This window comes from Pieris napi, chromosome 3 (assembly GCF_905475465.1).
Source record: "Pieris napi chromosome 3, ilPieNapi1.2, whole genome shotgun sequence".
Lineage (NCBI taxonomy): Eukaryota > Metazoa > Arthropoda > Insecta > Lepidoptera > Pieridae > Pieris > Pieris napi.
The window spans coordinates 4,532,067-4,548,056 of NC_062236.1; the positions used below are offsets into that span (position 1 = coordinate 4,532,067).

General features: G+C 32.3%; 2 protein-coding genes across 2 annotated transcripts; one reads left to right on the plus strand and one right to left on the minus strand.

The window, feature by feature from the left end:
- Positions 1–4,014: 4,014 nt before the first annotated feature.
- LOC125063554 (sphingomyelin phosphodiesterase 1-like) lies at positions 4,015–13,849 on the plus strand. Its single transcript, XM_047670055.1, has 10 exons — positions 4,015–4,115; positions 4,590–4,732; positions 6,993–7,154; positions 7,967–8,125; positions 9,283–9,657; positions 10,209–10,381; positions 10,907–11,101; positions 11,926–12,096; positions 12,799–12,979; positions 13,498–13,849. The coding sequence occupies exons 1-10, from the start codon at positions 4,049–4,051 to the stop codon at positions 13,834–13,836; spliced, it is 1,965 nt and encodes a 654-aa protein (XP_047526011.1). The 5' UTR covers positions 4,015–4,048; the 3' UTR covers positions 13,837–13,849.
- On the minus strand, positions 13,844–15,896 carry LOC125063564 (ubiquinol-cytochrome-c reductase complex assembly factor 1). Its single transcript, XM_047670072.1, has 5 exons — positions 15,675–15,896; positions 15,437–15,604; positions 14,858–15,133; positions 14,172–14,366; positions 13,844–13,977 (listed from the first exon to the last, which is right to left on the minus strand). The coding sequence occupies exons 1-5, from the start codon at positions 15,699–15,701 to the stop codon at positions 13,897–13,899; spliced, it is 747 nt and encodes a 248-aa protein (XP_047526028.1). The 5' UTR covers positions 15,702–15,896; the 3' UTR covers positions 13,844–13,896.
- Between the last annotated feature and the right edge of the window lie 94 nt (positions 15,897–15,990).

Genomic DNA, 15,990 nt, shown 5'->3' on the forward strand with positions numbered 1-15,990 from the left:
TAATAGCAATTTTTCTCTTCTTCGAATTTGTCTTGGTCTTTTTTCCGGCTATTCGTGAATAAGGCATTAACTGTTTCGGACCAACCAGATGGAATGATGACTTATCCAATCATTATCCAATGAATCATTTACTGATGCTTGCTGTACCTACTAGATTAGAGGTCGTTATCGATGGTGTTGGAGCGTTCCATTCGACTTCGGTGGCCTCTGCGGCCTCTGTTCTTCACTCCACTCTCCTCTGTGAGTATGTATTTCATAATCTCGAACCATACTGAATAAAAAAATAATTAAATTAACCCAACTAATAACGATATTGTGAAATTAAATCAAAATCAAACAAGAACAAATCACCGGGTAAGATGGGGTACCATTCCCGTTTTGCCCGCATGTGTCCCAAACTGGACTTATAAATTGTATTAAATTTTTTGAGGTTATGAGTCGAAGCAAGCCACAACGAATTAATGAGTTTAGAATAGTAACATAAAGAAACATCAATAAAAAAATATGTCACACGTTTTACATATCATATGCTATGAACAGTCACGCACTTTATATGCGTCAATAATTAGATAATACCACTTAAAATACAAAAAACATACTTACCAAGTAGAAACCTGCACTCATCCGATCAAACTTTTTATGACAGTGACAAGTAGGTACTGCGAAATACAGTTAGCGCTAAAATAAATTTGCTAGTGACACTGTATTATCTGTTTTGGTAGGGTCCTCATCTTACCTCGCTACCCCGTCTTACCCCACCTTCCCCTACGATATATTTTATTAAAAGCGCCAGTTAACGCTAAATATAACTCCCGTTTTTCAAAATTGTATTGGATCTGACATACCTACTGGACAGTTAGCGCTAAGTCTCGATTTTGAATAGAACGAGTTTTTGCTTGTAATAAATAAACGTTTGTACTGTACCTGTACATTCTCGTATGAATTGTTTTGACGCAACATTTAAAAGTCAGAAAAGGCACTTTTGAGAGTCAAAATTACTATTGCCCCTACCAAAAGTTAGTTTCATATGGAGAAGAATGAGAAAGAAACTCCATACTTTCTCTTTTAAAATAGTTTTTACAATATTTTGCATACATTGATTTGATAATTATATGTAAAGACCATGTACCTAGAATAAAAAAAAACTACTATACTTAAAGAAAATAAGCGGATGATGTTATCAAAAACAATGCAGCAGATAAGTAAATTATTATGTAGATACCTACATCGTGCTCACATATTCAGAAATATTGCAACTATATATTTTACATTATACTTTATAAAAACAATAATAATTAACAGTTCAAAAAAAGAAAATTAAAAGCAAATATGAACCTATACGTCTAGATTAGCAACCAGTTGATATTGTCTAGTTTGATTGTCCAATGAAGCAGCATGTTTCCAAGTAGTTTAATCCAATTGTAACAATATACCTGTCTATGGCTGGAGTTTTGTTACGAGTGAAAATGCATTTTTTTAATGAAGTACATAATATAGTATTATTTAAATGTATACCTACATATTTATTAAAGATTTTCATACGGCTAATCGCAAGCTTTTGAAGTGTCTGGAATATGCCGACGGCTCCATACCCACTTTGTAAGTACAAGGCTATCACCTATTTACTTTAACACCCCATTTCATATTGTAATTTGATAATGAACACGAAAAAATATGTGAAATAGTGCAAAAACGAAAGAAAATTTAAAAATAAGATACGCGTTCCAAATTCAAAATAATTAAAAAGTTGAAAAAAAGAAAAGTATTTATATTTTTACAGATGCCTCTAAAATCTCTGTTGATGATTGTGTTGGAGTTGGTCTAATTCATTGGCAACATAAAATAATTCAAAAGATTAAACTTCCTCCTGAATTCTCGGTTTTTACTGAAGAGTGTTTTGCTCTTTTAAAAGCTTTAGAACTAGTTATTTTATTAAAATCTAAAAGTACAATCATATTTTCAGACTCAAAAAGTGCACTACAATCTCTTGAAAAATTTCCTTTCCAAATGAAACTTTGTTATCCTATTATTTGCGAAATACGTGATAAGCTTTTAATATGTTCTCACAGTCACAGTGGAATTAAAGGAAACGAGAAAGCCGATGAGCTTGCTAAAGAAGCTATAAAGGATGGAGACATAGTCCCATACATTAATTATTGTCATGATTTAGCTGCTCTTCCGAAAACCCATCTTTGGGAGTCATGGAATGATGTTTGGTTGAGAAGCAGCAAGTTCAAACGCAAACATTATGCTGAAATTCAACCCAGGATCCCCAGTAGACCATGGTTCTTTGAGGTTAAAAGTTCTAAAACTGTCACTTCTATCATTTCCAGAATGCGTTTAGGACATGTTTGTACACCTCATCATTTAGCAAGGCTTCGTATTATTGATAGTAATATTTGTGAGTGTGGAGAAGATATTGGTGACCTTGACCATAATATTTTCTTTTCTTGTTCCCAATATGACCGTACCTCCTTTCTGAATTCTTTACAATCACTTCATGTTCCGTTTCCGACTAAAATCTCCTGCCTTTTGCTTTATCCTTTATTGTATTATAATGTATTATCTTCTTTCATAATCTATAATAATATTAAGATGTAATATGTTTATGTACATATTTTATTTTTAACCAGCTTATCCCTTTATTTCCTTTTGATGTCTTTGTTTATTTTTTTTCGCGTGTAGTTTCCCAACCTTTTACTTGAAACTGGCATAAAGTTGAAGCTGTTGCCATAATATTAAAAAAAAAAAAAAAGTATTTATGTAACAGTATTATGTATTTATGGCCAGACTAGTTACTTATATAAAAAAAATTTACGTCGGTTCCGTAGCTAGTTATTTGAATGCGTAATATCATAGATATACCGATATCTTGAAACTGTTTTTTTATTTAAATTTAATTGGTAACAAGAAAATAGGTTTGTTAGTGTAGAAATTTTTAAATTATTTATCGTCTGCACATTTTACACTTTATCAAATCGGACCTAATTGAATGCCACTATAAATTGATTGAATGCTTACCACGTGATAGATTAAAAATTGATTGATTAATTATAATAAATTTGAATAGATAAAATATTTATTGTAGTTTTTTTTACCAGACATGACTTGTAACTTTTAATGGGCCTGAATTACATAACGTATGAGCGTGATGGCAGGCGTTCCATGAGCCTTCAAACATTAATTTGGTTTCATAGATAAGCTTTAATTTTCAACGATGACGAAAAAAACTTTAAATTTAAATCAATTTTCCTGGCTAGAAATGTTTACATAATGCCATTTCATAGTGTTATTAATTTGGATTAAAATTCAGGAAGCAATATTATCAATAAATTTAAGGAATATCGAAATCGTTCTGGATTTGATAACTCAGCATTTAAGCAGTTTGTTGCAAATCCGTTAAAACGGTATTTTTATACTATTTAATAAAACTTAGTATTACGAGCCTAAAACGTTTTCAGAAGTGGTAAAAAAATAATACTCCAAAATTATACTTTTCTAATGATGCTGTAGTATTTTTTTAAAGTTATACTTCTTGAGGCGCGTTATGAAAAATTGATGAGAGTGAAATTTTACGATGCGCGCGCACCGTGACACAAAATTAACAGAATGAAGTTGACCACGGAAGATGCTACGGCATCGGACATAATTTAAAAACAACATTCGAATAATAATAGAATTTATGTTACACTTAATGTAACAGAATAATAATAAATATTTATTTATTTAATTTTCAAATATAAACTGAACTTTATTGTCTATAATGACTCCTTTTCCAGTCTTTGATTATTTAATTGTAATGAATAATTTGCATGCAATCAAAAACTATTTTTAATAATGCCAAAGAAGTATAACTTCTTACGCGCGTACATAAGTACACGCACCCATTTTTTTTATTAATATTATCCGTATTACCTTTTATCATCGTAAGTAAATTATTAGCTGATTTTTCTACGTTCAATTAATAATATTATATTCAATCAACTGAATATAAATAAATGTTAGCCGTGTTATCAATCATTATTCCTTAATCCATCGTTGTGTAAAGATGAAAGTGTTGTTTTGTACATTTGTTATAATAAGTGGGTGTGTTGCAACCAATTATTTATCGACAGGTAAGGATTTGTAATAATTGAAACGTAACATTAGATATTAAGTGAGTAGTAGATGACATTTCAATGCATTTATTTGTATGGATAATTATTTCATATTTATATTTTTTTAGTTTCTTCTTAATTAAACGAGGAATTACTATTTAGGCTATTCGTCGTTGATACTGTTATAAGTTGTTTCTTACTTCCCTAATGCGGAATGGAATAAATTTAACAAGATTAAATCATAAAATAATTTTCATTAATTTGCTTATGGTTCTCAGTTTGCAGGTAACAGAACAATGGAAAGTATATTATATAAAGGAATAAAATGATACCTAGTTAGATAAAAATGTTTAACCCCATTTCAAATTTAATTTCTCGCATTTTATCCGTAAGACTGAAAATTATGTTTCATTCGACTTAAAATGCGATAATATAGCGCGATTTGTTCGTGATACGAAGAAATCATATTTTTAAAATAACGTATATTTTCAGATGGTCTAACAAATTTATTTATTCGAGCGGGCAAAAATAATTTAAATCACTCAGACTGGGGCACGATACATGATTTGGCAGAAATTTTATATTTGCCGCAAGATGAATTTGTAAACGATGAAACAAGATTGGCAGGCAGATCGGTTAGTTGTTTGATTTCTGTTTCACATACTAAAGCATCAATGGGGTAAAATATTTACATCTTTTTCATTGCTGTCTGAGTGGATACGCAAATCTCCTGAGGTTCTCGTAAGGCTCCGCTCCGCTGATTCCTCTCTCTCATTTTCCTTTTGCAGTGGAAATCAACAGACAAATCTCTTTGTTGGTGGAAATGTAAACCTATTTCATTTAAAAGGCGTCCGTCCCGCCTAACCCTTTCGCGGTGGAAACCCGGCTTGAGTCAGCCTAGCTGGTATTAGGGCCACTTTCAGCGCCTTAGACTTTTAGTGTAAAGCCGAGAATTTCGATAGGATTGGGTGCAGCCCACTCGGAACCTTATATTTTATAAATATATTTCCCTATATTTTGCTAAATATATTAAATTAGAGCTAATTGCCAAAATAGAATTTTCAAAGTATTTTGCTTTGTTTGAATGTTTTTTGTAAATATTGTTTATTTGATTAAATTATATCACATTAAATGATAATATCTACCTAGTCCAGCCATAAGTTCTGTTACAAATGAAAATGCATTTTTAAAAAAATGGAGTAATGTAATATTATTAAAATTTATACCTATGTATATATGTACATTTATACCTATGTTCTATTCTTTGGCTTTTATACAGGCCTTTATTTTTTCCAAGTGAAATGTCGTCACTGCTTGCTCAAAATATTTTTAAGAGACTTAATATCGCCGTGTCGTTTAGAGCAGGCCTGCCTGTCCTTTAAAACTGACCATAATTTGAAGTCTAAAGGCTTGAGGTCTGGATTAGATGGCCGGAACGTTAGTTTCTGGCCAGGCTTGGGTAGTTCTTGCCTTGTGACCAAGTGTAGAATCCTGTTGGAAAGTTCACGGTATATTTTTAAAAAGTGTATTGCTGAGAGGTTTCACAACATGATCCAAGACTGTATTTTGATACACTTTGGCTGAAGTTTTTACTCCTTTTTCACAAAAATATAGTTTTGTGACTCCTTGATAAGACACGCCAACCAAACCATCATTGACGCAAAATGATGACCACGTTGTACCTTTCCGATAACTTGAGTAGTTTCTTTAGAACTGTGAGCGTACACTTTATCATTTTGCTTATTGTAGTGTTCTTCAATCGTAAAAAAAATTTTCATCGGTAGAGCATATTTCTGTACTTTTCACCTGCGTATCGCGACAGAAGGCGCTCCGATCGATCCACTCTCTTTAATTTTAAAGATTGATTTAGGGTATGTTCTTTATATTGATAAGCACCAAGCTTCAGGTCCTATTTTATAATACGCGACAGAGTCCTTGCGGGAATCTTCATTTCTCGCGATAAGATTTAAAGCTTCCTAATGGGGTATCAACGAATTCTGGCTTTAACCGTATTAACAGCACGCGGCAGCCCCGATCTTTTCTGGTCTTCGACAGACGAAGTGTAGTATCTATTGATACTACGATATACGAACATATGGCTGAAGTGTCTGGAATATGACCGACGGCTCCATACCCACTTTATGCAAGGCAATCCTATTTTCTTTAACACCCAATTCCGAACACGAAAAAAATTGTGAAATGGTGCAAAATCGAAAGAAGTTTTTAAAATAATAAACGTGTTCCAAATTCAAAATAATTTAAAAGTTGGGAAAAAGAAAACTTTTTATGTAACAGTTCCTATGTATTTCGATTCGTCCAGATTCGTTACGTTACATTATTTATTACCTTAATTAAAGTGACATTTATGTTCGACTATTAATCACAAATATTTTGATTTATAGTTTTTATTTAGAATAAGTATTGTAGTCATTACTGTAATGTATATAGAGTAGTAATAATAATAGTCTTTATTGCACAGAAACATACATAAAAATGTGAAGTAGGTCCTATAAACACTAATAAATAATTGATCGACAAGCCGGTTAATGTATATTTTATAGCTTGACCTTGGACATAGGCCTCCTCTAAGAGCTTCCACGTTTCTCGGTGTCTAGCTTTCGTAGGGCCAGCTGCTCTACTTATATCATCTTCCCATATTTTTAAATGTCTTCCTCGTTTTCTTTTTTTATAGACGAGGAAGCCATTTTGTCGCTTATTTCGTCATTTTTCTTTGTCATCTCTCATAATGTGTCCTGTCCATTTCCATCTTTTACTAGAAGTAACAGCATTACTAAACTTTGTTAATGTAGGTATATTGAATGGTCCTTAGTGTGAAAATATTTTTATTAAATAATCTTGTGTAGTTTAATTAATTAATCTTCTATGTTTTTTCAGAATCTCTTTTGCGTATTATGTCGGTCGGTATTCTCAGCATTCATCGATTTAGTAAATGCGGGTGTAAATGACGAAGATTTAGTCGATTCAATAGTTCTCATTTGTAATACTTTATCCATTGTCAGTCCGAAAGTGTGCCATGGAGCTGTTTTATTAAATGTGGTAAGTACATCTCTCAATGAAACGTAATTTGAGTTTGCCGCTATATGCGTAGAATTACATTATCTTCTCTAAATTACCATTGTCATTCAATATATTAATTAATTAATTTATATTAATTAATTAATTTATATTAATTCCATATAAAATATAATTCTCAGTGTTGAAGTCACAAAAATCACAGTTCGCGCTATAATTGTGAAAATAAATGTAAACAAAAGTTTCAACGTACCTAGTTTAAATTTTTTTTATATTGGTTTAAAATTTAGAACGTATATTTAAATAAATAGCTTAATTTAAGAAACAGTAGATAAAATAATTCATAATATTGAAATAAAACACGAAATCTTCTTATTTTTAACAACGAACTAGTTGTCAGGCTCTTAACAATATAAGAGCCTGACAACTGGTTCGTTGTTATTAAATTATTAATTTTGAAACAATAAAATCTTTTTCTATACAAAAAAAAATTGCAATTTGTCTATGTTTTTTGGCAAAGCACTTGTTCTCATATTCCACGAGTCCGATCCACCTACTTAAAATATATCGAACAATTTTTTTTTTAAAATTTTTTGATCAAACACGGCCGCTTCCTTTTTTACGCGAGGAAATGCATGTGATCCCGCGGTGTGATTACTTGAGGCGGAGGGTTATGTGGGACTCGCTATCTGTGCAAACCCACTAAAATCCCACTGCACCACCAACACTCGCCCTATACAGGACACGGTAGCTGCCTTGTCGGCGCTCCGCGACGCGAGCTCTACCAAGTTTTTGCCCAAGGTTAACAGCCTTTAACAAGCTCGTAATTATTTCAGCCAATTTTGTCATACATAGTAAGGAATACGCCAGAAGCCGAAGCGAGCACGTTTTGTGGGGTTTTCTTCCAAACCGCAATAGAAACTGAAAACTGTAGGTATAATGATGAAAGATTTAATTGGAAAGTGGAATTGCCACCTATTGGAGAAATTTCTAAGGTCAGTTTTAATAGTGTACACATTCAATAACGGTAGGTTAAACACCGCTACCTACTATACAAACATTTTTTTCCCGTGAATCGACACTCCAGATTTAAGGATTTTAATCATTTAATAACCATACCGCTGTAGTCTAAACTGCTATCAAAAAAAGTTTATACTTACATAAACATCATTGAAAGTTCCGATGTTAAGTTAATTACCCCGTATACAGTTATGACGCTTTCATAAATAATTCAGCTGTCACAGATAATCGAAGGTTTTACAAGCCAGACGCGCGTTCATATCTTGGCTATGGTCCATTTGATTTTTCTTTCTGCATAACATTGTTCACACGGTAAAGTTTAACATTGTGAAGAATGTCCTACGGCCAAAAATCAATGACGAGCGTCAGGCACAGAATGAAGTCTTACGTATAAAAGAAAAATCAAAGAAACAAAATATATATCAGACAATGGGTTGCAGCTGCATGATTATTATTACGGACATTCAAGGTTAATTCAATAAACTACACTGACATTATCACTTAATAAATAGATAATCCAAAAAGTTGATCAATAATTATAAGATTACACGAATAAATAACTTTATCAACTGTATTTCAAATAAACAATTTTTTGAAATCGATCTGCTTCATTGACAACATAATAGAGTAATCGTAATCCTTGTGGTTTTATCCATATCAAATATTATTAAAACGCCAGCGACCCTATGAAACGCGACGCGTGTTGAGTCGAATCAAATTGTGGCGCCTTCGAATATCCGAAAATTACAGCGCTACAGCGTATGATTTATAGTGATATTCATAAACGAGACGTATCGCGAACTAAGATCCCGTATCTGGAAATCCAATACATTGTTGATTTAGCCCTCTTTTTAAGTCTAATTAGTCTCGACTCTGAATCTTATCAACAGTTCTGACATTTTACACGCTATATAGCTGGTGTTTTTTGAACGTAGTTTATTTTGAATAAGAAACGAATACTTTCTTATTATTACGTAATATTAACAATGGTGTTTCGTATATGAATGAAAAATTGCAATATGATTGCTAGAATTCACTACAGACACTAGTCTATTTACAAAGATAGATAGACTATAAAGGTGACATTTGTAGATCTTTTTAGATTAATTTACGTACAATTTACGTTTTGCAGATATCATACGACAATAGAAAACCTCTTACAGTGGCGATAATCACAGATGCCCACATCGATCCTCTATACGAGGAAAACGGCGTAGCTGATTGTTCAGAACCAACATGTTGTAGAAAGGGACAGACACCGAGAAATCATAAATACACGTATAATCCAGACAGAGATGAGTCTATTATATTAAAGAGTTTAAATATCGTTAATGGTGAACCTATTATAGATGTTGGTGTAGCTAAAACGTTACGGGAGGTTAGAAATGTTACTAGAAGGAGTGAGAGGTTTGAGCCTCCAGCAGGATACTGGGGCGATTACAGGAATTGCGATTCACCGATTCGGGCGTACGATGACGTTGTGGATAGAATACATTCATCACATAAGGTAATTCTGACAGAGGGTTGATTGATGTGACAAGAGATGGCGCTTTTACTGTTGTTCGTAAAATTGCTTTATAAATGACCGTCCCGTAAAACTTGAGATAGTGCAAAACTTTTTCTCTTCAACGCTCAATAGCTATAGCGATTGCAATCTCAACTATTATCATGTTGAGTTTTTACTTTTTATAACGCGCAATCCGATGGTTTCGATATCTGCCTTGCGATTCTGTAACTCACTTTTCGAACTCTCACTGCGGACTGCTTCACGACTGATTTGAGCGCGACCGCCGCTGCGAATACCGCAGTGAGAGTTCGAAAAGTGAGTTACAGAATCGCAAGGCAGCGCTACGAATATTAAAAGACATATGGAAATTGCATACAGAAGTACTGGCACCGAATCTATTTTGTAAGTGGGCCGTTTTAATTTTTACCATAAAGCAAGTCTACCGCCGCCACATTTATATCTGTTTTATAGGACTTCCTCAGATACAAATATTATAAGTAAAGTTATCTAATAACGTTTTATAACTTTTTTACCTATTTTTGTCTTTTTAGGATGTAGACCTTATTTATTACATGGGAGATACGATTGATCATCACGTATGGGAAACCACCTACGAGTTGATTGACGAAGTTAATCTATACCTTGTAAATAAACTGCGTAAAACTTTTGGTGACGTTCCCGTCATCGCTACTATTGGAAACCACGAATCTCAGCCGACTAATCAGTAAGTATAAATTATTTTAGACACAATGAGTCGAGTTCTCTCTTAAGGTCAGTAAACTGGTATATCAGAAGGGTTAAAAGGCCGGCAACCGACTCGCGAGTCCTCTGGCATTGAGTGTCCATGGGTGGCGGTATCACTTAACATCAAATGAGCCTGCCGTTTTCCTCCTGTTGTATATTAAAAAAAAGCTTTATTCTCTTTTATAATTCGTTAACATTCATTTTCGCTGCAATTTGATGGACTGAGATACGTAGGTAATCGACGAGTGCAATACTGATATAAATTTGCAAGTCATTTAAAAGAATACAACAGTCAATCTAATAGCAGACGTAAAAAAAATATTTTTATCCAAAATATATGCAGATTTTTGTACAAAATGTGACGATAAAAACTAGGGATTTTCCCTTGAAAAGCTAGTATGTCTATTGTCGTCTATGTAACCGAAAAGCACGCAGTAAAAGTTTAAATTCATATATTAGGTACCTACTAATGTGTTGTAATTATTAAAAAGTTCTTTTGTATCAGATTTGCCCCTGAAAGAATAACACAAGAGAAGTTAAACACAACCTGGCTGTACGAGAGCTTAGCCCGGAAATGGGGAATATATTTAACAGAGGAAGCGAAGACAACGCTGCGTAGACGGGGCGATTTTTCTATGGTTGTACGACCGGGCCTGAGAGTAATATCACTCAACACTAATATCGCTTATAAGAACAATTGGTAAGTTGTTGTAAGGAGTCTCGTAACTTCCTAATAAAGCAAATTTTGTGAAAAAGTGTGGTTAGACTAAAACGTGACAAAAATTTGGTTACGAAATAATTATGGTTTATTTGGAAATCGAACCCTATGTGGTTTACAAAATCATACAAATCCGTTTTTTTTATTTTTACTCGAGGCTTTAACATCGTTACTTATTAAAATGAAAAAATGTTTTATTAAGTCAAGTCAAAAATCATTACATTACATTACACGCTTTATATAAGCTTCACCTGTATGTATATATGTATGTAGGTATGTAACCGACTCCTTCGAAATCGATTTTGACCCACTTTTAACGGACAGATTTAATTCAAACTTTGCGCACCTGTCAAAGATCGATGACAATGCAATAATCCGAAAAAAAATTTAACTAAAAAATAAAAAATAGTTTAAAAAAACTAAAAAACACGCTTTTAAAGCGGTAATGAACAAAAAATACTGGTATTATTGTGAAAAAGCGTGGGGCGCTCTGTGCCATATTTTTCGTCTATCGATGGAAAATGGTAATGAACAAAAAATACTGGTTTTTATTGTGAAAAAGCGTGGGTTGCTCGATAGACGAAAAATATGGCACAGAGCGCCCCACGCTTTTTCACAATAATACCAGTATTTTTTGTTCATTACCATTTTCAGCCTAAATTAGGAATTATTTTTCACTTTTTAGTTTGATGTGCTTTAAAAGCGTGTTTTTTAGTTTTTTTAAACTATTATTTATTACAATGAATTCTAGTTTACCATCTATTTAAGACAATATAATTACCTACATTTGATATGTTAATTTACAGGTGGCTAGTCTTCGATCCACTGGATGCTAAAACCCATCTAGATTGGCTAGTAAGTGAACTATACAAAGCAGAAAAAGCCGGTGAAAAAGTTCATATCCTGACACACATTCCTCCTGGAGTTCATGACTTAGTAAATCCATGGACACGGGAATACAATAGAATTGTGAATAGGTAAACCCTCTTTATTTAAACTCTATATTTGCCGACATAAATATTCTAAGAGTTTCATAATAATTAACTGTGTACATTAAATATTATGATAAACATTTTAAGAAAAAAAAAAGTATAAACAAAGTCTTAATTATAATATTTAGAGTGAAATCTCTAGTCTTTTTCGATTTTATTAACTTTTTTTTATATTTATATAACAGCATTCTTTAAATTATAAATCAAGTTATTTCTATTAAACATTTTGTGTCTGACCAGTGAGTTTACATTCTGGGATAAAAGATTTCGTGTCTGTTGTTTTTTTGCTAATTGTAATGTACCTACTTACTAGCTATTTTTAATGTGTGTATGTATGTATTTTATATATATTTTGTAATGTAAATCTATATTGTGGATCACAGACTGAATTTTTTTTAGTACTGGTCTTAATTGGGGTCAACGGTTTGTGTATTTGATTTGCAAGCGATAGGATTCCTATCATATATATAGGACTCCTATCCTAGATAGGAGTAATTACTAATTAGAAAGGGCCATGATCATATAAAAGAAAAAAAATAGACAAGGAGCCGGGCATACCCCAGTGCGGTCTAGTGCGCACCCTTAGATTACGAAATTCTGGGCTGGGAAAATTTTGATTTCAGAGCCCATTCTCTAAAATAACCCTAGTTACGCCATACCATCGATTGAACACAATGTATATTTCAGATTTCAACAAACAATAGCAGCGGAATTCAATGGTCACACTCATACAGATGAGTTTAAGATATTTTATAGTATTGAAGATAAGGATATTCCTATAGCTGTATCATGGGGGGGCGGAAGTGCCAGCGCATACTCGAATAATAACGTGAATTATAAGATAGCTGTGCTTGATCCTAATAACTACGTAAGTAAAGTAAATTATGTATAGTATTTAAATGGAATGAAATAAGAATTTTGATTCAAAGATTTAAGTTAAAGTATTACATATATTAGCGCTCCTCCACTCATCGAAAACAATTCAGTTGTAAATTGTAATAAAACTGCTGAATTATTAAGACTTACCGAGCTTTGTTCTGTGTGACAAGAGATGGCGCTATATTACATTTAGTTTAACCTGTATTATTAACTGACTTAAAAAAAGTATTTCTTTGTTTTTAATTAAAGACTTAACTTCAACACTAGCATCCAAAACAGTAAAAAATCAGTGGCGATACACCTTCAGGGCCTTGGCCTCAGATTTTGTGCTTGTGGCAATCTGCGTTCGTAATAATTGTTTTTCTTAATAGGCAAGCTGATGTGTGATCAGACTTCGTGCGTGAGGCACAACAGGTCTAAGAAATACTATTTTCCTCACGGTTTAGGACAACTCACTGCCTACCGTAAAACGCATAATTTAATTATTACGTAATTTATTGTTTTCAGAACCCTATAAGCATCAGCAACTACGTGTATAACTTAACAGAAGCAAACTTAACGCCAAATAGACGACCGCATTGGTTCAAACTCTACGATTTTAAAAACACATATGGTGTCAAAGACCTCTCCCCAAATTCAATGAATGAGCTAGTTTACTCAATGGTGACAGACAAAAAATATTTATTAGACATTTATAGCGCATTTTACTCAAAACTAAGCGACACAAGGTGGGCAAATTGCTCTAACGATTGCAAAATAGCCAATTTATGTAGGATTGTTGTCACTGTACTTTTTGACCGCAAAAAGTGTGAGGAATTAACAAAGTTGTATAATTCGAGAAAATAAAACATTATTATAATTTACTGTTTTATTCTATAAATCTTAACGATACCTACTTACTATTAACTAATGATCATGTATACTTAACCAAGTGATTTGGGGTTGCCATTTCAGGTCTTTGCTTGGTATTTGATCTAGGGCTGACATCTGAAAAAAAAAAATCCATTTAAAGATTATAAACTAAATTAAAATCCCTTTAATACAAATTAAACATATTTTTAATGAAATAATGCCTTGAGTACTAGCAAATTAAAATAAGTCTATTAATAGAAATATATTCTAAAAGAGAATAATAGTTTGAGAGAGTAACTGTATACTTTTTGGTATAAAGCTTCCTGTACCTGATGCCTAATAAAGTGAACTATTTTCTCAACATGTTCTGCCTTAGTATCCACAGATAATGAATAAAATCTTCTCCACACAGCTGATGCCAAAACCTTATCATCTTCTAGACCTTCATCATAGCCCACAAGGGCTGCTTGAAATTGTTCCGAGAGTTCAGTCACTTGTTTTCTAGCTACTACTATATTTGCACCCTGAAATGGTGAACATTTTAAATTATAGCAACAATTTTATAAACAATACACATGGTACATGGAGCCTAATCTTTCAAATAAAGCAAAATCTTCTTTGCTGAATAATTTAATAATCACAATTTAGGAATATATCCCAGGACCACTTAACCCAAAAGTGTGTTCTAATAGTAGGAATAATTGGATAATATTTCTGTACGAAAATAAAAGTTAATTTCATTTAAATAACTGCAATGAGAATGAGTAGGGAATTCTTAGACTTATTATGACTAATATATAACTTTGAAAACTTCTTTACAAAAATCTTCTTCAGTATTACATTTATATAAATAATCCATTAAGTATATCAATTATACCAAGAGCTTAAAAAACTTAGTCACGAAGGCAGTTCAATATAAAATTATAGAAACAGGAAATTAACAGTTAAACTATAATATATTCCTATGTTTCATTAGTAAGTTGAATTATGATATTTAAGAACTAAGAAATTATACCTCAAGTAATTTTATCCTATTAGCAACATCTGCCCACAAAGCTTCAATAACACAATTTCTAACAAAATGGCCATCTCCTTTAACCATCTTCTTTTTCTCTCCAGCCACTGTTACATCTTCTGCCATATATCTAACCAATATCAGCCAAACATGAAGCTCAGTAATAATAAACCACGAAGCAAATGTATCAGGAAGTTCAAGGATATCAAACCATTCTTGGTAGCATACTTTTTCAGGGACACACTCATACAGAAAGTAGCCTGTCAATTTTAGCCGCTGAAAAATTACATTTTAAATTAAATCTTTAGTGAAATACACAGACGGGCCCTTGTAGAGAACTTTCTTTGTGCTTTGATTATAGGAATCTGTTGGTTTTAATAAAATTTGATTTTGTTTATATAAAAAATTTAATTCTCACAAACAAAGCAGTTATTAAAAATCTAATATTTTAAGACTAAATGCATAGATGACAGAAATGCGAAGTGTTTTGTTACGTTATTATAAATCTAGAAACTTGTGAAGTGAGTTGAGTTGAAAATTGTATGGCGATCTGTTGCTTTTAATTCTTTGAAACATTACCGTTCTCTCTTTATCCATCCATCCGACAGTTTTCATAAATTTTTTTACATAACTTTCCTCGGCGGCTATCGTACTTTGTGGTTTTTTGATAATTTTGGCATAATAGGGACTAAAGATAGTAACTCTTGCATAATCAACATATTTTTGTCCTCTGTATTGGCGAATAACCTATAAGCAAGGAATACACTCAATTCTTTTTATTTGGTATCAAAATTATATATTTAAGAAAATAACTTACTTGGTTTACAATTCTATTTCTGAACATGTTTTACAATATTGCGAAATGTTTTAAATAACTTTCTTTAAATATAATGTATTTTTTTTAACATTTTTACTACAAACCTAATGATTCATTATCAATTTTAAAATAGTGAAGATTAATGTTATACTATTAATTGAGAAATCAAAAAATATAATTAATATTTGTGATTGTGATACATATTACATAGTAACTATGAACTATGTTTTTTTTTTTTTTTTTTAATTTTATGACCTGGTAACATAGACCTTTAAGTCATTATGAACTATGAAGTAAGCACAGACTACAGACATCA